Source organism: Passer domesticus, chromosome 1 (genome assembly GCF_036417665.1).
Source record: "Passer domesticus isolate bPasDom1 chromosome 1, bPasDom1.hap1, whole genome shotgun sequence".
Lineage (NCBI taxonomy): Eukaryota > Metazoa > Chordata > Aves > Passeriformes > Passeridae > Passer > Passer domesticus.
Window position 1 is genome coordinate 1,741,221 of NC_087474.1, and position 20,576 is coordinate 1,761,796.

General features: G+C 47.5%; 1 protein-coding gene across 1 annotated transcript in view; it reads left to right on the forward strand.

The window, feature by feature from the left end:
* Positions 1-20,576, forward strand: part of OBSCN (obscurin, cytoskeletal calmodulin and titin-interacting RhoGEF) — a 198,831-nt gene that overhangs the window by 15,087 nt on the left and 163,168 nt on the right. Inside the window, exons 2-3 of the mRNA XM_064416433.1 lie at positions 11,455-12,584; positions 18,494-18,763. Of these exons, the coding sequence (XP_064272503.1) occupies positions 11,468-12,584; positions 18,494-18,763 (1,387 nt within the window). The 5' untranslated portion in view covers positions 11,455-11,467. The remainder of the gene's footprint in view (positions 1-11,454; positions 12,585-18,493; positions 18,764-20,576) is intronic.

The window sequence follows — 20,576 nt, forward strand, 5'->3', positions numbered from 1 at the left end:
ATTTATAAGTTTTTTTTTGAAGCCTTGGCAAGATGTGTCACTTCAGCCTTGTTTGTTCATTTTTTTTTTGTCCTGAAAGTCTAAAAAAAATGCATTTTAAGAAAAAAATAATCCAGTTAGGAGTGAAGAAAAATTAACCCAGTTCCTCTGTTTGTTTTTAAATCAATGTAATACATAATTTGCCTCTCTATATTAATTTTCTGTGTCCTCCATGACTTTCTCAATTAACATTGCCAGATATAAGTAAACTTTTTAGGGGAATGTGTTCCCTTGTAGATACATCCTTGTAGGTAGATGTGCCTTAAGGAATTTCTTGTGAGGTTTAATTCAGAATTAGGTGCTCTTCCCATCAGAATTAAATGTGGTAGGAAAAAAAAAAATCTCGTTTTCTGTAACTTATTTCTGCATGAAGTTTTTATTAACATTGATTTTTACTTAATTTTCTTTTTCTGACAATATGCTACATTGGGAGACAACACACAAGGATTTTTTAGTTGTAAAATCTAAGTAAACATACTGAGGAGAAATAAATTGTGTCAGCTTTTAAATTTTTGTGCAGTTTCAATGGGGAAAAATCAAATTAAATTCTCCCACAGAGAGAAGCAGGAATAATATTTTTTTTTTTTTTTACAAAAACATGCCTTTTTATGCAAAAAATCTCATTGTTCAGAGGATGAGATGTAACGCCTCAGGCCTTGTTATTTATTATAATTCAAATAATTTAAATTGATTTCTTGGAGAAAGCCCAAACACAGCTTGTTTTGGTGCCTGTAAACTCTGGTTAATTCTGTTTGGCATCCTTTTATTTCCAACTGAACTGCTCAGATAGGCAGGTTTGGAGCTCCATGACACAGTTTTCAAGGGCAAGGAAAGATTTTTCTGTGTTTTAAAACTGCACAAGTTTCTGTTTCAAGCACATCTTCCTGATGTTTGTTGTGGGGAGAAAACATATTTAAGAAAACTTTCAGTTTTTATTTCAAAGAGGAAGGGACTAGTGTTGTGCCTGATGACATTTTATTTGTCTTCATCCAAATTCAGGGTGTTGTTCAAGCCTTTCACTGTTCTCTCTATAGGCTGGAACTTTGATTAGCTCATCACTTTAAGATGCTCCTTTATTTTAAACCCATGACAAGCTGTAGTTCCTGAATAAGTTAATAGCTCATTGGCACTGGAGATATTTTTCGCTTCTTAATTGTTAGTGACTTGTAGGGGTAGCTCAGATAATCCAACTTATGTCAAGAGAATTAGGGCAAAAAAAGCAGGAGCAAAGGAGGCTCAGGGGGGACCTTGTGGCTCTGCACAGCTCCTGCCAGGAGGGGACAGCCGGGGGGTTTGGGCTCTGCTCCCAGGGAACAGGGACAGGAGGAGAGGGAACGGCCTCAGGCTGGGCCAAGGGAGGTTTAGTTTGAATATTGGGGAAAACTTCTTCCCTGAAATTGTTTCTAAACCCTGGCAGCGGCATTGGTGGAGTCACTTTGCGCTTCTGGTACATACATTACACTTTTTGGTACATCCTTTACCAAAAAAACTCCAAGGTGGAGGTCATAAAGTCTCTGAGGTCTTCCTCAAAGTCACCAAGATGTTAAAGGAAATGCACTGCTTGTTTAATCCCATAAAAATCCACCTGGTGCCTCTGGCAATTGCATAGAGCAGGGAAATGGAAGGTGGTGACATGGTGGGCTGGGGAACAGCAAATTTCCTTTGGTTTGCTCCAAATGGACACTGGATTATTCCAAATTAACAGCTGTGATGCCTTGTGCAGGCTGCCCTAGAACAGAGAGTAAATGGAGCTAAAGAATAAAGCAGGGATTTATTCAAAGGATCTCCTCCATGGATCCACCTTGGGCAGCACCAGAGCCCAGCCAGGGCTGCACCCAAGATGAACCCAAATGGTCCCAAAATGCACGAGCGCTGCCGGGGTCTCTCCCTGGGCTCAGCTCTGCTCCATGTGCACATTGCAGGTCAGTGTCCAATCCCAGCTGCAGCCCCTGCAGTCCCATCCTGCTTGTTTTTCTCTCTGCAGCCCACGGGGTTTGTGCTCCTGGGCTGAGATTGGGATCATTTGTCCTTGGTGCCCAGCTGGAGCAGGAATTGTTTTGTCTCCCTGCTCTGTGCAGAGAGCTCACCATGCCCTGATGTGAAGCTCAGACCCACACACTAAAGCAGCACAGAACCTGAAAATATAAAAGCTAAAACCTGAAACATCAGCTGGGGCAGACCTTGGAATCTGCTGATGTCCAGTTTGTGTGGCAGTGCCTGGTCAGAAATCAAATCCTGCTGAGTCAAAGAGAATCCTGCTGAGAGCTGTTGCTAACACACCCTGGGCACATTCCTGTGTCTTTGGGAAGCCTCTCTAAGTCCTGCAGCTAAAACTTTAATCCACCTTCAGAAGAGAGGGAAGAATGAGCACAGTGGGCACTGTGCTCGAAGAGGGGATGAGTTTTTCACAGAGCTGGCCATTGGATAATGTCCCTAAGCCAATGCACAAGGCGTTCAGGTAGCACCTTAAATCTTTTTTTCTCCTCAATCCTGTAATCTTGTTATTAATTCAGACAGAATCACAGAATAGTTTGGGCTGTGAGGGACCTTAAACCTCATCTCATTCCACCCCCTACATGGGTAAGGACACCTCCAACTATCCCAAATTGCTCCAATCCCTGTCCAGCCTGGCCTTGGACAATTCCTGGGGAATGAAACAAGATGATCTTTAAGCTCCCTTCCACCCTAAACCATTCTGGAATTCTGTGATTCTCTTCAAGCCCTGCTTTCAAAACTACCAGATAAAACTCCCTTTTGCTGCCCTGGTTGGTGGTTTTATGCCCTGAAAAGTGATTTAACAGAACCTATCACTGTGTCTTCAGAGCCTTGGGCTATGCAGCACCTTATCTGCTTTGTTTACTGCCAAAAATAAGCATATCTTGCCGTTCACTCCTGATATTTGCACAGAGCTGAAGTGGTTGTGGGGGAGCCTGCTGGGCTCTGTTGTAGCTCTTTGACCATTAGCATAAATTAGTTTTAAATTTAAAATACTGTGATTGCCAATAAGAATTGGCGTGGAGGCCAAAGAAATTGTTTTTAAAAACTAGATATTTGACTTGTAAACATAGAAATTATGGTCTTGAGCCTCTGAGATGTGATGGATTGGCAGCTCGGGTGATTTTTGCACACAGTTTGTATTCATGAGGCAAAAAGGTGGGAAAACATAAACCCCATATATAACCTATATATATACGTAACCTCATATAACATATATATGTATATACAAGGTGAAGGGGCAGAGAAACACTTAGGATTATGAATTTGCTGTTGATTTGCCATTGTAACAGCTCCTGCCTGGGAGGTTATAAATAAACCTATTATTGATTTGATGCCTTTGGGACAGAATTCCTGTCCAGTGTGCAGCACTGATAATTCAGCAGCTGCCCGTTCCCGAGTCCCCACGTCACATTCAGCACTTGGCTGTGGGATGGACCCTCGAGGAAAGGCTCTGATCCACCTTGTCCCCCACCCAAACACCCTCTCCCGATGGGGTTTTTGCCCCCTGCTGTTGCTGGGCTGTGGCAGCGAGTCCCCACAGCGCTGCCCTTTCGCCTGTGTGCTGCAGGAAATTTAATCTCCCCGGTAAATGACACCCAGAGCTATTTTGGAGCTGGGCTGTGGAGGGAAGGAGAAGCACGTCAGCGATTTGACTGGAGGAGGACAACCCAGAGGAGGGTCAGGGGGGTGGCACAGCCTAACCCTGGGCAGCAGAGCCACTGCAGGGGGACTTGGGGGGACCTTCTGCCGCGCGTCCTGCCCTCGCTGGGGTTTCTGTTTTATTTCCTGGAGGGGAAAGGGGGGGGGAACCCAAGCCAACATGGTCTCCCCATGTCCTCTGTTCCCCTTTTCCCTCTTCCCCCTCCTTTCATCTCAGTAGGAATCGGCTTTTTCTTCCTCTGCCCAGGGATTTGTCCTCCTCAGACTCAGACAAGACTCCAGGTAAGACTGAAACCTTCAGCTAAGGAGAGGTGGATTTGGGGATGCTGGTGTCCAGCAGGAAGTGGAGAAGGTCATTGGTAGATGAGGGAGGGGTGAGGTTGTTTTTGTGCCATGCCTGAGGATGTTTTTTTTTTAATTAAACATATTTGGGGATGGAGCTGAATTTGCAGGTGATAAATCCATCCTTCCTTTGCTCTGAGCCAAATGTGGATTGTTCTGCTTAATTACTTCTGAGTCTCCAGAGGAGGAAAGTGCAAAAAAATCAGGTTTAGAGCTGTAGACTCAACTTGATACACTTTGTCCCCAAATCTGAGACACCACTGGGCATGGAGAGCCTGGGAGACACATGGAGAGGTGGCAGAAAGGAATGTTTCAAAAAGCTTTATTTCCAGGGCATCATCTCAGCGCAGTTTTTCTCTTCAGCCAGGACTTTTTTCCCCTCTGAGCTCCTCTCTGGTGTCAATACAGGTTCACTCTGCAGCCCCCCACCCTCCTCCCATTTCTCCAAATGGTTCTGAGGGGAGATAGGCAGAGATGGAGCTCGACAGCTGAGGCTATTTTGGGCCCTACAGCTCAATGGGGTGGAGTGACTGTAATGACAATGACGTCCACTTGTTAAAATACAAGGGCTTAGGTCGGAGCCACGGCTGATTGTCACCAAGGGAATTCTTTGTCCATATGGGAGCTGTGATCCTGCAACTCCCTCGTGTAGGAAATCACATGGGCTAAAGCAGGAGCGTTTCTAGCTTTGCAAGTCTGGTTTTTTTTCTGGATTCAGCCACAGGTGCTTCTCTCCAGGCCTGTGTGTAAAGCAAAATGCAGTTGGGTGAAATTCTTGATGAAGTTTCTATATTTTCATCGCTCCTTTTCTGTCTTCTGGGTGGAAACCCCAGAATTTGTGTGTTTTCTGTGCATTTGTCTCCTTTATTCTCAGCCCCACAGAACAGGAGTGAGCATCACAATGTGCCCTGGTGCTTTGGCCTTTTGCTATTGTCAGAGCAGCCTTGGGAGGCTCAGAAAAATAGAAGGAAAAGTGGCTGCTTTGGAGTCCTGAGGGGCTGCTCTGTGCACTTTTAGGCCTCTGGGAGTTTCAGGGGTGGTTTTGTAGCTCCATCAAGAGTGGGATGCGAAGTGAAGTTCCCATGTTGCAGTAAAACCCAAGGAGGATGAAATTTCTTCCCTGCATGGAGTTTCTTGGAGCTGTTAGAGAGTTGATGGAAAATGGTTTCAGGCCAGGTGGTTGAAAGTGGGATGAGATATCTAAGAAAGTTTTGCCTCTGTAGAGAAGAAAGGTAAAATGTGTTTTAACCATATAAATCACTTAAGTGGCTTGAATCTGTTGTGATTTTTATGAGGTGTGTGCTGCTAAGGTGGCTGGAAGGTGTCTGACTCTCTTGCCCAGTGACGTGCACAAACCACGTGATTTGTTCTTGCTCCTTGTTGGAATTCTCTAAACATTTGAACCCTTGTTTGCTACCAATCATTGGGAACACCCAGGTTATTGATAAGGGATTAACAGGGGGAGCACGAGGGGATGCAGGTCCCTCTGAGGCACTTGGTGCATTTTATCCCTACCCTGAAGGTCAGAATTGTCTCGAGCTTCTCCTTTTCCCTGAGGCCTGCTCACCATGTTTAACACCATGTCAGCCCCTGACCTGCCAGGAGCTTTCCCTCAACATCTCCCATGGATTTTGGCTTAGGATGAAGGCTGTGGATGGGAGGGAATGCAGACAAGCCTTACTCTGAGTCCAGTTAGAAGCTCCTTGCAAAGGGCTTCGTGCGCCGCGGGTTCCCGGTGTCCGACACCCCCAGCGACGGATCCCCCACAAAAATCTCTCCCATCTGCTCATCCAGTGACCTTTGGACATGCCAAAATCGCTTCTCCCTCACTGAAGAGGAATTCAGAGTAGCCCAAGCTAAGCCCTGAGCCCAGCTCCTGAGGCACAGATACCGTTCCTGCTCCGGTGGAAGGGGATAAATCCCGCCTCCCCGGATTAGAGCTCTGAGCCCTGATTTAGGGGTGGAACGGGCAGCACTGGGTGTGCTGGTGTGCATTTCACCCCCAGAGCTCCCTGTCTGCTGGGACGGCTCTCAGGCACCCACCAGAGCCCGGCTGATGTCACCCAGCCTGCAGCTGACACCCAACACTTGTGCTATTCCAAAGTTGTCCGTTCCCTGGGAGGCCGCTGGAAGTGGGAGGGCAGCTGGGTCAGTGCTCTTTTCCCTCAGCAGGGCTTTAAACATCAAAGGAAACCCAAACTTCCCATTTAACAACTCTTTGACTTCCCTTCCCACCCACGGATTCCATTTCCTGATGTTTTTAGATGGAACAATACAAGCAGATAAGCCATGTAAACTGCAGTAATACCGGTGCTGCCTTGATTTTTATCTGGAGCTTTCATTTTCAGTGGTGTTCTTTGAAAGCTCAGGATTCAGAGACAGGAGGTTCCCTGTAAATCCTGCATTTCCTGGCAGGAAAAGGAGTGAGAGGATTAGAATTTAACATTGCAGAGGAAGTTCAGGAAACATAAACTCCAAAGACAAGAAAAATACCTCAAATCAACGTATTTTTGACAAAGAAAGGGTAAAAGAGGATTGAGGAAATGAACAAACAGGGTCGTGATGGGGCTTAATGTGGTGTTGAGAGAACTTCTGTGCTTCTGATCTGTGTTTGGATCTTGGTGATCTCTGAGGTTTATGTCCCCAAAGTCTCCAATTTTGCTACTCGTGGCCACCCTTGTCCTGGGAATGTTTTATGGGATGGATTGCATTGTGCTTTTTGCTCTTTGCCCTGAGTCCTGGTGGACAGGATTCTCTTTCTAATCCTTGAATTGAAAGGCTTGGACAGGGAATGGCTGTTCCCCCTGTCCTCTCTCACACCAAGACCTTCACCACAGGCTGCTGACAGCCTGGGGGACAGCTCACTGTGGAGGCACCTCTGCCTTCTCAGAGGCTGTGGAAGGTTTTCCAGGTGCAGATCAGCAGTGAATCCCAGGAGGCTGGGATGGAGCCAGGCTGGGAGAGCTGAGGCTGTCCAGCCTGGAGGAGAGAAGGGTCCAGGGAGAGCTCAGAGCCTCTTCCAGGGCTTAAAGGTGCTCCAGGAGAACTGGAGAGGGACTGGGGACAAGGGATGGGGTGAAAGGATAAGGGGGAATGGCTTCCCACTGCCAGAGGGCGGGGTTGGGTTGGATATTAGGAAGAAATTCTTTATTCTGAGGGTGGTGAGGTCCTGGCACAGGGTGCCCAGAGCAGCTGTGGCTGCCCCTGGATCCCTGGAACTGTCCCAGGCTGGGTTGGAGCACCCTGGGATGGTGGAAGGTGTCTCTGCCATGGCGGGGATGGAAAAGGAGGGTGGACCAAGGGTCTTTAAGGTCCCTTCCAACCCAAACCATTCTGGGATTTGGTGGCACCACTATGGGGACTCTCCACCTCCTGATGAGTTCCACTTCTGAGCACTCCAGCAGGAACTGGACAGCTCTCTGGTGGTTCCCACTGCAAGGCACTCATTCCCCTGCCCATGGGAAGCACTGGCAGGGGTGGCACAGGAGTGGGCAGGAGGCCTGGACCAGCTGCATGTTGGCTCCAGGGCAGTGATTTATTTATTTATCTGACAGCTCCGTGCAGTCCTGCCTCCTTCCCCAAACACAAACTGGGGAAAATCCGAATGAATAAAGACATAAGCAAAATTATAAGTGCTGCCAGTTTGCCTTTGGCGTGCTCAGAAATGCCCCAGATGGGAATGTGATCTCTGCTGCAAATGATTAATCACAGAGGGATTACATGGGGAAATGTGACACTGGCAAATGTCTGAGATTTATTGGAAAGGGCATTTGCATTGACTAGGTTTATTCATGCTTTGTTGCTGGTCCTGTTGCTTCCAAGGGAGCTGTCCTGGCACTTGCAGAGAGTTACTATTTTTTTTTTTAAGTTTCAGACTTACTGGGCTTTGTGAAGTTTGAATGAACATGTAAATAATTTAAATCAGAGTAATTATTGAATAAGTTAATTGACAAGTTACACAGTAGCAGTATTAAATCTTGTCCTTTCAGTACATTCACAAGTCTGTCCTCTCCTGACTCCTAAATCTATTTATCATCATAATCCAGTGTGATGTGTTTTATTCCATTTGAAATGGGATAATGTAATTTATCCCATTGAATTTAAATTTATCCCATTTCATTTAAATTTAATGTAATTTATCTTGTGCAGCCTAACTTGTTAGATGTGTTAGATACATACACAGCCTCATCCTTGCTGCAGGTTAGGATTTCATGCCTCTAACTACATTTCATGCTCTCCACGCCCATAAAACAAGTTTTCCCCCCCTCTTTTTCAGATGAGGACTAAAGATACGAGAGCTGGAGTGTCTATCTCATAATTATAAAAGCAAGCCAGCAGCAGAGCAAGGAATAAACCCTGTTTTTTCTTTCCATGTTAGAAAAATATCTAAAATAATGATGAGCACACATGGTTTTCACCGATCCCTGGGTTTTATTCTGGCCATTTATATTGGTGTAAAAAACCTTAAAGTGTGAGGGCACATGGTGAAAGCTGCTGGAGGTGTTGGTAAGAGCAGGGGATGTGGGTTTTCACCCCACACTAGGAGGTCTGTGGATCTTGTACTGGATGGGGAGGAGTTGCAAACACCAGATGAGTTTTTGGGAGCCGTGGGAGAGGGAGGCTGGACCTTGAGGCCACTTGGATGGATTTGCTGCACCAGTTCAGGAGCAAAACCAACAGGTGTGTGGTGTTTTTTGACTGTTCCTGACTGGTTTTTGACTGTTTTTTTGGCTGTTCCTGACTCTCAGAGGTACCAGGCAGCATCTGGGGTGTGTTTGGGCACAGCTTAGCAGGGAGAGAAGGATGCACTTGAGGAAGTGGGCAGCATTCCTGCTCCTGTGAGAGCCCTCACCCTGCTCCTCCAGGCCCAGAAAGGTGTCCTGGGGCCCAGCTATGGAAGCAGCACACAGGTGGGTTGAGGGGAACCCCTGGCTGCCTCCCAAGCAGCTCCTCTCGTGTCTCTGTAGCCACCTCAGTGCTCCAGGCACTTGTCCATGTTATGCCGAGCCCAGTTTGATGGAGAAGTGAAGCAACTCTATTTTTCTGCTCTTTTTGACACTACAAAGCTGGAAATAAGTCAGTGATGCATCTGTTGGACACACTAGGAACCCAGGAAGGGTGAGACGTGGCAGTGTCTTCTGAAGGTGAATCCTAGTGCTTTGATGGCACAGTGCAGCCTGAAATTCAAGATAATGGCAGGGAAATATTAGGACATTGAGCTCTGAGTCTGTATTTTGATTGTTAACTCTTAGTTAATGCAGTGAATGGTCCTGCTGGGCTCTCCAGAGTTGAGCTGAGCCTCAGCATCTCCTTCTGAGCACTGAAATGGTCCTTCCCCAAATGAGCAGGAGACTCTGATTGTCAATCAATTGACTTCAGTGGAAATTTCCACTGACTTCAGTGTACTTTGGCTCAAGCCCCAGGCTCCTATCTGCCCCTTCTAACCATTCATGCAGCTTCTCTGCTTGCAGCTGCACAAGCGTTTCTGGAAAACACATTTTAAAGCTCAGCTGAGGGCAGAGGCTGGAGGTAGTAAGAGGGTCCAGAGAAGTTGAAACTAATTCACCGATTTCTAGACTAGTTTGAGACCAAGAGAAAAAGAGATCTGTGTATTGAAGGTGGCCACTTGACAGAAAGTCAGTTGGTCATAGCACTGATGACTGCAAGTAAATAATTCTTTACCCTCTTAGCATTTACTGAAAGTAAATTTTCCCTGTTACTTTTCCCCTCCTCCCACTCAGATTTAATGCTTGAAACTTGTTTCTCTATTTTCTAAAGATCTGCGGCACAATAATGAAATTTGCTCAATACCAGGAAACAAAAGCAGCCAAAATTGAATTAACTTAGAAAGGATCGATGTCATCTAAAAGGAAAAGTCTTTGATTGCTCCTTGTCATTTTGTGTGTTCTTTGGAGTGAGACAGAGGATAGGGCAGGACATGGTGCATATTTTCTGTTAAATGTAGAAAGATTACATTTGGTTTTGCCTTAGGTCTGTGACCCAGATGAAGTTTGAAGTTTGGCTCAGCTATACTATCTGGAATTATAATAATGATCCCAAAATCACAGAATATCCTGAGCTGAAAGGGACCCACAAAGACCATTGAGTCCAGCTCCTGGCCTTGCTCAGGACAACCCCAAGAATTCCACCCTGTGCCTGAGGCAGTTTTCCAACAGTTTCCTGGGCTCTCATAACAAATACCATTTTGTATTTTTGCAACATCCCTTTTCCAGTATATGGATTTAATGGTAACTTCTATTTTCCAATCCCCAGCAGCATAAATTGAATTAAATTTGTAATCTGTTATTAATTTTCATGCACAATTTTTCATTTACCTCAGCAAGTACATTGCAAGCACACAGTTATTTGCTAGCCCATCCCTGTCTTGATATGAAGTGGGAGGTGAGACAAGAAATTGGGAAAAGAAGTGATTTTTCCCAAGGTCATGCAGCAGGTTGATCCAACCCTCAGTCCCTGATGCCATCAATGATTTGTGCATTAACAAAAATGCACTAACAGGAGCTGGAAGAGGATGGAGAAATGGTGATTTAAGAAATTAAAGCAGGGTTTTGGCCTGCTCCTATTGATTTCTGCTGGAGATGGTGAGAGCACCTGCCATTGGGTGAGAGAGTGGGTGGGTGTGTGGCCAGCAGGGAAGCCAAACCGCTACAGGATTAAGAAGGATATTTCTGTCTCACTGACTGGGTTTTATTTCCTTTCTGAGTTACAGCACCCAGAGCCCTGGTCCTTCTGCTGTGTGCAGCATTTTGAAGGTGAAAAAGCAGGGATGTGCTCACCTGGAGTAGGACCATTCCTATGGTCAGACAGGAGCTGCCAGGACAGAGGGGCCTGGCAGCATGAGGCCAAAGAGGTTAAACAGCTTGAAGAGAAATGGTGCACTCAAATCTTCATGGAAAACCTGGCCTGGGAGGTGGCATCCCTACCCATGGCAGAGGGTTGGAATGAGGTGATCTTCCAGGTCCCTTCCAACCCAAATTTTGAGATGGAGGCAGTATCCTGATGGGCAGACCCATCTCTCAGAATGTGGTGTCCAGTTTGTTCCCCGTGGCTGCAGAACCAGCCCATCTGTCTCACAGCTGTAGTGCAGGTCACTTTCTGAGTGCCACAGATGAAAGGCATCATCATGTCCCTGCTGTATGAACAGCCCAGAGAATTCTGTTTTGCCCAGAGGCTCTGTGGGGGAGCGAGCTGCCTTATGCAGCAGTTTGTTAACCTCAAATATAAGAAATCCTCAAGACCAATAATATTCCAAGGCCTTTTCACTCGTAATGGGAAGGGCATTGAAAACATGGGGGTTCCAGGTGGCAAACACCCTGACACCACAGGAGTGCAGTGATTCTTTGGCTGCATGCTCTGCCCTGCTCTGTGCTGACACTTTTCTCTGTCCCCCTGCAGGAGGGAAGCCAGGATGGATTTCAGCTCGCTCAGTGGGGTCCCACGCTTCCTGACCCGGCCCAAGGCCTTCATGGTGTCTGTGGGGAAGGATGCCACCCTGAGCTGCCAGATCATTGGAAACCCCATCCCAGTGGTGAGCTGGGAAAAGGATAAACTTCCAGTCCAGTCTGGGGGAAGGTTTAAAACCACAGAGGATGGGGATTTGTACCGGCTGACCATCTACGACCTGAGCCTGGAGGACAGCGGCCAGTACATCTGCCGGGCCAAGAACACCATCGGGGAGGCTTTTGCTGCTGTCAGCATCAAAGTGGGAGAGGAGACCACAGTCACAGAGTCAGCTCCTTACTTCATCCAGAAACCGTCCAACATCAAAGTAACCTTGGGAGAAGACGCCATGTTCAAATGCAAAGTCCAGGGCAGCCCTCCCCTCTCGGTGAACTGGGAGAAGGACGGGAGATACCTGAGGAACAAAGCGGACGCTGGACGCTTCCAGATCGAGTCCGCTGGGGAGTCCAACGCTCTCACCATCCAGTGTGCCCAGCTGGGGGACAGTGGCACCTACACCTGCCGGGCAGAGAACCTCATTGGCTCCGCCAGCGCCTCGGCCGCGCTGGTGGTGGAAACGCACGGCTCCTCCAACCCGGGCAGCGACAGCACCGGCGGCAAGACGGCCTCCTTGCTGTCCCACCTGCAGAAGAGGCGGGAGGAGATCAGGAAGATGGACACCTCCCACGGGACCCTGGACTCGGCCTCTGCCCAGCCCTACTCCGCGGTGGAGGGGCTGTCCAGCATCGGGCTCAGCCTGTCCCGGGACTACGAGCGGGCGGCGGGGCTGACCAAAGGGGCCCGCAACGCCACGTTCGGGGCGCTGACGCGCACCTGCAGCGTGACGGAGGGCAAGCACGCCAAGCTGAGCTGCTACGTGACGGGCGAGCCCAAGCCCGTGATTGTGTGGAAGAAGGACAACGAGGTCATTTCGGAAGGCCGGCGGCACGTCATCTACGAGGATGACCAGGAGAACTTTGTGCTGAAGATTCTCTTCTGCAAGCAGACGGACAACGGGCTGTACACCTGCACGGCCTCCAACCTGGCGGGGCAGACCTACAGCTCTGTGCTGGTCACTGTCAAAGGTGGGTGGCTGTGGTTCTCACCAGGGTGGACGTGCCTGCAAGGACACACCCTTGAACTGGGGTGGGAGTTTGAACAAAAACTTCTGCCTCCAAACTGCTGCAGGGGAGTGTGTTAGGTGTGAATAAAGCTCTCCTGGTGGAAAGGGCTTGTGCACTTTAATAGATGACCTGGGGACACAGTTCTTAGGAAGGGCAGTATAGAGGTGCCAGGCAGGGGTGGATGAGGCAGAACTGGCTGTGATGGCTCAGGTTTTAGCTTTTATATTTTTCAGATTCTGTGCTGCTTTAGTGTGTGGGTCTGGGCTTCATATCAGGGCATTGTGAGCTCTGTACAGAGCAGGGAGACAAAACAATTCCTGCTCCAGCTGGGCACCAAGGACAAATGATCCAAATCTCAGCCCAAGAACACAAACCCCGTGGGCTGGAGAGAGAAAAACAAGCAGGATGGGACTGCAGGGGCTGCAGCTGGAATGGGACAATTGGCTCCAATATGCTAATGAAGCAAAACTTATAAAAGTGTTAGACCCTGTGACAGGTTGTCTATTTAGTAAACGTTTTAAGTTCACCTGGAGTTGCAGCCCTGGCTGGGCTCTTGTGCTGCCCAAGGTGGATCTATTGAAGCCTGCTAATAAATCCTTACTTTATTCTTTAGCTCCATCTAGTCTCTGTTCTAGGTCAGCCTTCACAAGGCATCAGCTGGTTGAGGGGCAGCTGGGATGCACCAGATCCCTAAGGCTCCTGGCAGTCCTGGTTTCACAGTGATGTAAGGGATCCATTCCCGTGCTCTGGGTCAGTGACTGCCAATCCCCTGTCTCACCCTCCAGGCTTTAATCACATCTGGGTTTGTGCTCACCGTGGGGTTTACTCAGACGTGCCATTTGTAGTAGTAGTGGAAACCCCTCCCTACAAGATGAGCATGTCAGGCTGCCTCGGATCCCCTGGGGGACCTACTCCAACTCTAATTACAGTCCAGCTCAGTTTTCCTGTACAGTGACCCACCAGCAGCCTGGTTCTTGCCAGGCTCTTCAGCCTTTTCCCAGCTTGGGTTGCTGGATAGTCTGTGTTCCTTGAATGCTCCTAGAAAACCTCCCAGGTCCAGGATGCCTTTGCTTGCCATAGTCAGTGGTGAAGAACTTGCCTGCAGAGGGTCACTCCACACTTGTGAAGGTCAGTCCTAGTTCTTCAGGATGGCAACCAAAATGTGACACACAGTTTTTATAGAATCCCAGAATGGTTTGGATTAGAGGAGATCTTACACATCACCTCATTCCTACCTCCTGCCATGGGCAGGAACACCTTCTACCAAACCAGGTTGCTCCAAGCCCCATCCAACCTGGCTTTGAACAATCCAGGAAGCTCTAAATTTTCCATCTGCTTTCCCATTTGGCAAGGGGACAGCAGGCAGTTTGCAACCCAGGCAGCACCTTTAAATGAGCTGTCAGATACAAAAGGTTTTTCCACTTGAGTGGTAAAACTGATGATTTTTCACTGGCAGCAAAGTAAATTAGAAATATGATTAAGTAGGAATTATCAGTGTTTTATACTCATCTTTAAGGCTCTCAGGTGTTATTTGGTTTTCTGTTTTCCCTTTTTTGGAAAGTGGCTCGGTCCCTGTGCCCATCAGGGACACCTGATCCATGGAACTCACTGGCACTTGTCGCACCCCTTGCTGACCCTCCGAGGTGCTGAGTGGCGTGGGGAAGGACATTTGTCCTGTTCCATAAAGCTGTGATTACCTCATGAGCTGGGACTCAGAGGTGAAGATCAATCCTGGCCCTTGGGTGGGGGATCACTTTGAGGAGGGGTCAAGCTCATTTCCCTGCCCAACACCTTGCAAAAACCCCCCTGCTCTGCCTGTGCTTCTCCTATTGCTCTCATGGCTGCAACCTGTCCCAAAGGAGGTGGGGAAAGTAAGGGAAGCAGCCAGTCTGGGAGCAAACACCATAGGAAAGGGTTATTGATCTGTGTCTGGTGTCCAGGGCTGCCTGTGAGTCAGGAGGCTGAAGTGGAAATGTTTATGGATTGTTTATTTTTTATGCTGTACCACGTTTGGCTCCCTGGCCAGGCCAAGGCTGCCATGGAAAATCTACGTGTGCTGGTTATAATTAGGCCCTGATAAATGACTCTCCTTTGTGTCACCAGAAGTTCTTCTCAGGCCTCCCAAGACAGGTCAGAATGATGCAGCAGATGAAAAAAGCTTTTAATTCTGTTGTTTGTGTCACTGGTGATGCCATTGGTTCATCTACTATCAGGCTTAGGGAGGGGGATCATCTTGCCATGCAAACTTCTCTTTGTTCAGCCATGTAGGAATGGTTGAATTCTCCAAGCAGCCACCCCTAGAATCACAGGATCAGAATGGTTTGTGCTGGGAGGGCCCTCAAAGGGCATCTGGTTCCAACCCCCTGCTATGGGCAGGGATGCCACTCACTGGGTCAGGTTGCTCAGGGCCCTGTTCAAACTGGCCTTGAACACTTCCAGGGATGGGACATCCATAGAAAGCCTCCTATATTCTGTCAATCTATATCCTAGGGACCTAAGGACACAGGAACCCAACATTTGTGAACACTTTGCTGAGCCTGTGCCTTAAAGATCACTGAGCTGGAGGAAAAAAAAAAAATTTTTGAGCTGTTCTTAAATGAGATTTAGTGAATCAGACTTAAACAAAGAAAGGCTACAGGGCAGAAAATCACTCTCCTAAATAAGGAAAACTGAAGCTTGATTAGATTCAGAAATGTGTCTGGAACAGAGATAATATCACAATCTGAGATGTGAGCTGTAAAAGGAATTGGGGAAATTGTGCCCAGGAAGAAACCTTTAACAAATCAAGGAGTGGGGAGGATGGGAGGAACATAAATAACCAGCTTGGGTTTACTGAAGGCTTTGGAGATTTCCCTAGGCCATGTGTAAAGTTGGTGAGAACAGAATTCAGGTCTCCACCCTGGGCCAAGCCATGTTCAGTGGAGTCCCTGAATAAAGTAACCAGATACTGGATGAGAAGGTTAAAGGTTGCAAGCCAAACAGGATGGAGGTGGGAAAAACACCCTGGTGCTGAGGCCACCTTATTCTCCCTATAATCAGATGGGATTTTGGAGGGTCACTGTGATGACAGTCACGTTGGAGATCTGAAAGAGAATTGCAACTTGAGAAATGAGGAGGTAGAAAGGAAATTTGGAAAGCACAGTAACTAGGAAGATCAAAGGCTGAAGATGGTGGAAGTTTGTCAATCCACATTTAGCCAGCTCTTACTGGGAGGGTTTTCCATATTCTTACCTTTCCTGGATCTTTTTCATTAGGCAGAGGGAAAACTTGCCTCTGGAATAATAAATGTGAGAATTCCAGCAATAAGAAAGATGAATTGTAGGCAAGTGAAAGAATGAGGTTCAGAGGGCAGATGTGCCTTGATAAGGTTAAGAAAACATTGGGCTTCTTTGCAGGCTGCACCTGTTCTTAGCAAAATATGTGTTAGCAGGACTTGCTTTTTAAAAAATAACATCCTCTCATTGCCAGTTTGCTTGCTATGGACCAAACAAAAAAACCTCTGGCAGACTGGAGAAATATCTCCTCAGGATAAGCAGTAAAATGAGTCTCTGATGAAAGTTCTTGCATTTTCCAGCTTATTTCTTGAATTGTTCTTGCTCTGTGCTCCCCCAGTGTTTTGCTCTGCTGTGGCTCTCACATTTTCCCCAGTGGGCAGGTTTTGGCAGCTGTCATATTTTCTGTCTTATTTGCACCTCTCTGCCCTGGGTGTGGTGCTGGTTATGGGCCAGATGATTTGGGATGCCTCAGGAGACCTCTGGTCCTTCTGTAGTCCCCTGACCCAAATCTACCCTCTCTGCCTGACCAGACACATTCTAGTCCTTGTAAAGAGCATGGAGGTATGCTCAGGAGGAGGATGAGGAGGCTGGTGGGTTTTGGAACCACTCTGACATCTCCAGAAGCCCTGGGCTGGGTTCATCCCGGGCTTCAGTTCAGTTTATCAGCTGCTGTTGCTGCGAAGCTCCATTCAGAGGGAGATAAGACGTGTGTGCACATGTCAGCAGGACGAAAGCAGAGTTGTTTTCAGAGGTTATCTGTGACCCCAAGCTGCCAAAGATACCCTTGCACTGCCTTTCCCTGGCTGGGAGAGCAGTGCTGTTACTGCAAACCGCTCCTGAGAGTCAACCAACCCTGCTCTGCTTGAACCTTTAAGAGCTTATTCCTGGAATAGCTTTTTAATGTTTTTTTTTTTTTACACTTTAGGTACTGCTTAGTGACTGTAAAGGGAGAGGGGTTAATGATATGGCCAGCTGCTCCAAGTATGGGAATACACTTGTGTGCCTCTCAGGTGCAGCTTGTGTTTCTTTTTGGCCCTTGTGCAGCTCTGTGTGTTCCCTGTGGCAGCTCCAGCCTCCCTCCTGCCAGAGGGCTGCACCCTTCTGATCAAAGCTTGCTTGGCCTCACAGAATCCCAGAATGGTTTGGCTTGGAAGAGACCTTAAACCTTATCTCCTTCCAACCCCTGCCATGGACAACTTCCACTGTCCCAGGCTGCTCCAAGCCCTGTCCAGCCTGGCCTTGGGCACTTCCAGGGATCTAGGGGCAGCCACAGCTTCTCTGGCCACCCTGTGCCAGGGCATCTCTACCCTCAGAATAAAGAATTTTATCAAAATATCTTATTTAACCCTGAAAAAAAATCAGGAAACAAAAGGCTAATCACCATCTGGAGTGTGGGCAGAGCAGATCTGTGTAACCATATACATGGTTATCTGTGTAACCATAGCTGAAGGCTTTTCAAGGCAAGACTTTGACTTGCCTTAAAATGAGTTGTATTTAGGCATACTACTAAAAAAAAGAAAAATCCAAGTTGACATGGTTGCTGTCACCTTCCTGTTCCTGGACATATTGTGTGGGTTCTCAGTCAGGTTTTACCCTCAGGATGGCAAAGGTAGTCCATAGCATTGCTCCCTCCAGGTGTCCTGTCAAGCCTTTAGAGTCTGGTACCTTATTTAAACTGAAAGAAGGGAGCTTTATATCAGATATTAGGAGGAAATTCTTTACTGTGAGGGTGGTGAGGTGGGATGGAGTCACAAAAAACAGCTGGGAGCTGGCACAGCTATTACTGGGAGGTGAAGGTACATATCCAGGCATGATCTCTCATGAAGCATGAGCAATGTTTCAGCACTGGCTAATCCAAGGGTGTGACACAACTGTGGCACCAGTCCCATGGTCCTGACTGCTGTCTGTCCTCTTCAGTCCAGCTCTTCTTTGCCCACTTTAGGGCTGGGGTATCAGGGTGATGTCACAGCGCGGCTGTCGCTGGAATTTGACATTGTTCAGCTGATAAAATGACTTCCCTCACTGTCATGCAGCTGTTTTGTGGGTTTGATCTGTGCTTGGGTTTGGCCCTCAGCCAGAGCACTGCAGCCCCAGTGCTGGAGGAGGGCTGAAGCAGTTGGGAGACTGGGGCTCATTCTCTATTTTATTGTTGTTGGCAAAAGCTGATACAGAGCCTTTGGGGCTGGTGGGGAGAACAGAAAACTCCTCCTTTGTGCACATCTGACTGTGCAAAGCCACCTCACAGCTCTCTGTGCCCTTTCAGGTCGCTCTGCTGAGCTGATGTCTGCTGTAAGACCCTTAAAACATTGGTTCTTGCACCAGCTCACCTGCTCATTCTCACTTGGAATTTCTGCCCTGTGCTCTGTCCCAAGACCAGCTTGTCTGTTATTAAACCAATTCCAGAAGGATTCCTTTTAAGGCCTTTTACTCTAACCTGGCCTTGACCACTTCTAGGGATGGGGCAGTCACAGCTCCTCTGGGCAACGAGTGTTAGGGCCTCACCACCCTCACAGAGAAGAATTCTTCCTAAATTCCCATCTAAACCTACTCTCATCATAAATTCTTATTTCTCCCTCCTCTTTTTACCCTCTTCAGAACCCACCATACCCTTCAAGGCGAAACTGAAGGATCTTGAAGTGAGGGAGAAGGAATCTGCCACCTTCCAGTGCGAAGTGCCCGTTGCTGGGACAGAGACAGCGTGGTTCAAGGAGGAGACCAAGCTGCAGCAGAGCAAGAAGTACAACATCGAGGAGGAGGGCACCTACCGCCGGCTCACCGTCCAGAACGTCACCACGGATGATGACGCCGTTTACATCTGTGAGATGAAGGAAGGGAGCAGGACCATTGCAGAGCTCTCTGTCCAAGGTAAGAGAGATATGGCTCTCCTCGAGCCAGGTCTCATAGGTTCTTGGAGGTCTATATCACACCCAAGATAGCTCAGCTACCTTAGAAGGCATAAAATGAGCAGGATGACTGTGGTGGTGTTCGAGGGTGCCAGGGCGAGGGAAGAGAGGAGAATCTTGACTCCATGTTTCAGAAGGCTGATTTATTATATTATGATATATATTATATTAAAATGATACACTAAAACTATACTAAAATAATAGAGAGAGGATCCATCAGAAGGCTAGAAAGGATAGGAGAGGATTGATAAGAAAACTCGTGACTCAGAGTCTGACACAGCTGCATCTTTGATTGGTTATTAAGTAGAAACAACTCACATTGACAAATCACAGATGCACCTGTCAGTAAACAATTCCACATTCCAAAGCCATCAGACAGTTAATTGTCTACATGTCTTTTCTGAGGCTTCTCAGCTAGAATAGGAAAAAAGTCTTAGCAAAGGATTTTTCATAAAATATCATGGCTACAGATGACTTCTGTGGTAGTGTTGGAAACAAAAATGTTTTAATAAAAGGTAAAATAACAAAACTCTTTGCAGAGAAAAATCGAGCCAGGGCAGGAGGTCCTTGCCCCTGGTAAAACACCCCACAAAAGCGATTTGTTTCTTTGTTCTATTCTTTTTCTAGTAAATTGCCTAGGTGGGACTTTTTGGCTCCTGTACAATTGTCTATCCTTAAGTTTGAAGTGAAGTCCCCTAGGTCCTATGAGATGTCTTCTCACCTAACTGAGGAGAGAAACTTCTGGGCTTATTTCCTTTTTAAGGGGACAAAGGACATTTTTGTCACTCTGTCAACAGGGGGCACATTGCTATTGGTACAGCTCTTGGTATCTCAGATTGGCCAAAAGTGTGGGATTCACACGTGAGACTCCAGGTTTGGCCTTGTGAGAAGGATTTGCCATGTCCAAGTGGGCACTGAAGAGAAGCAGGGTCCCTTGTAGCGTGAAAATGTGGTCAGTGGGTCCCTGGGGCTCCTGCCAGGGTGTCTCTGGACACAGGGGCACACAGCAGGGACAGGCTGTGTTGCACAAGATGTCACCCAGTGGGAACCTATGCTGAAAGAAGCTTCCTCCAGCTGTGGCCTGGCCCTGTAGACTGCTCTTTGATGCCTTGGAGTGGCTACCCAAAACAGAGACTAGACAAGATTAAAAGAAGAAAAGTGGATATTTATTAAAGGCCTTCAATAGGTTCACCTTGGGCAGTCAGAAACCTCTGAGAGGGGCTACACCCAGGATGGATGATGGACATAAGTTTTTCGTGCAGCTATAAGTTTGGTCCATTTACATACCAGGGGTTAATCCTCCAATTACAGCTTCAGGTAATGAAGTAATTTACTCCAATTTTTCTTCCCACAATTCTCAAAATTCACAGAATTCCCAGAATGACCAGGTTGGAAGAGACCTTCAAGATAGAGTCCAACCCAGCCCCAGCAGCTCAACTCAGCCCTGGCACCCAGTGCCACATCCAGGCTTTGTTAAACACACCCAGGGATGGGGACTGCACCACTTCCCCGGGCAGCCATTCCAGAACTTTATCACTCTTTCTGTAAAAAAACTTTTTCCTGATGTTCAACCTATATTTCCCTTGGTGCAGCTTGAGGGGAATTCACTGCTGTTCACATCTCTCAGGACCCAAGACAGTCAGGTGCCCCTGAGTTTCAGGCCCAGAGAGAAATTGTTTTATCTGAATAAAACAGGAGAACAGCAGCTGAGAGGCTGTGGAGTTTTCGAGTTATACCCTAAAGCAGTACAGGGTCTGAAAAACAAAAAAGCTGCA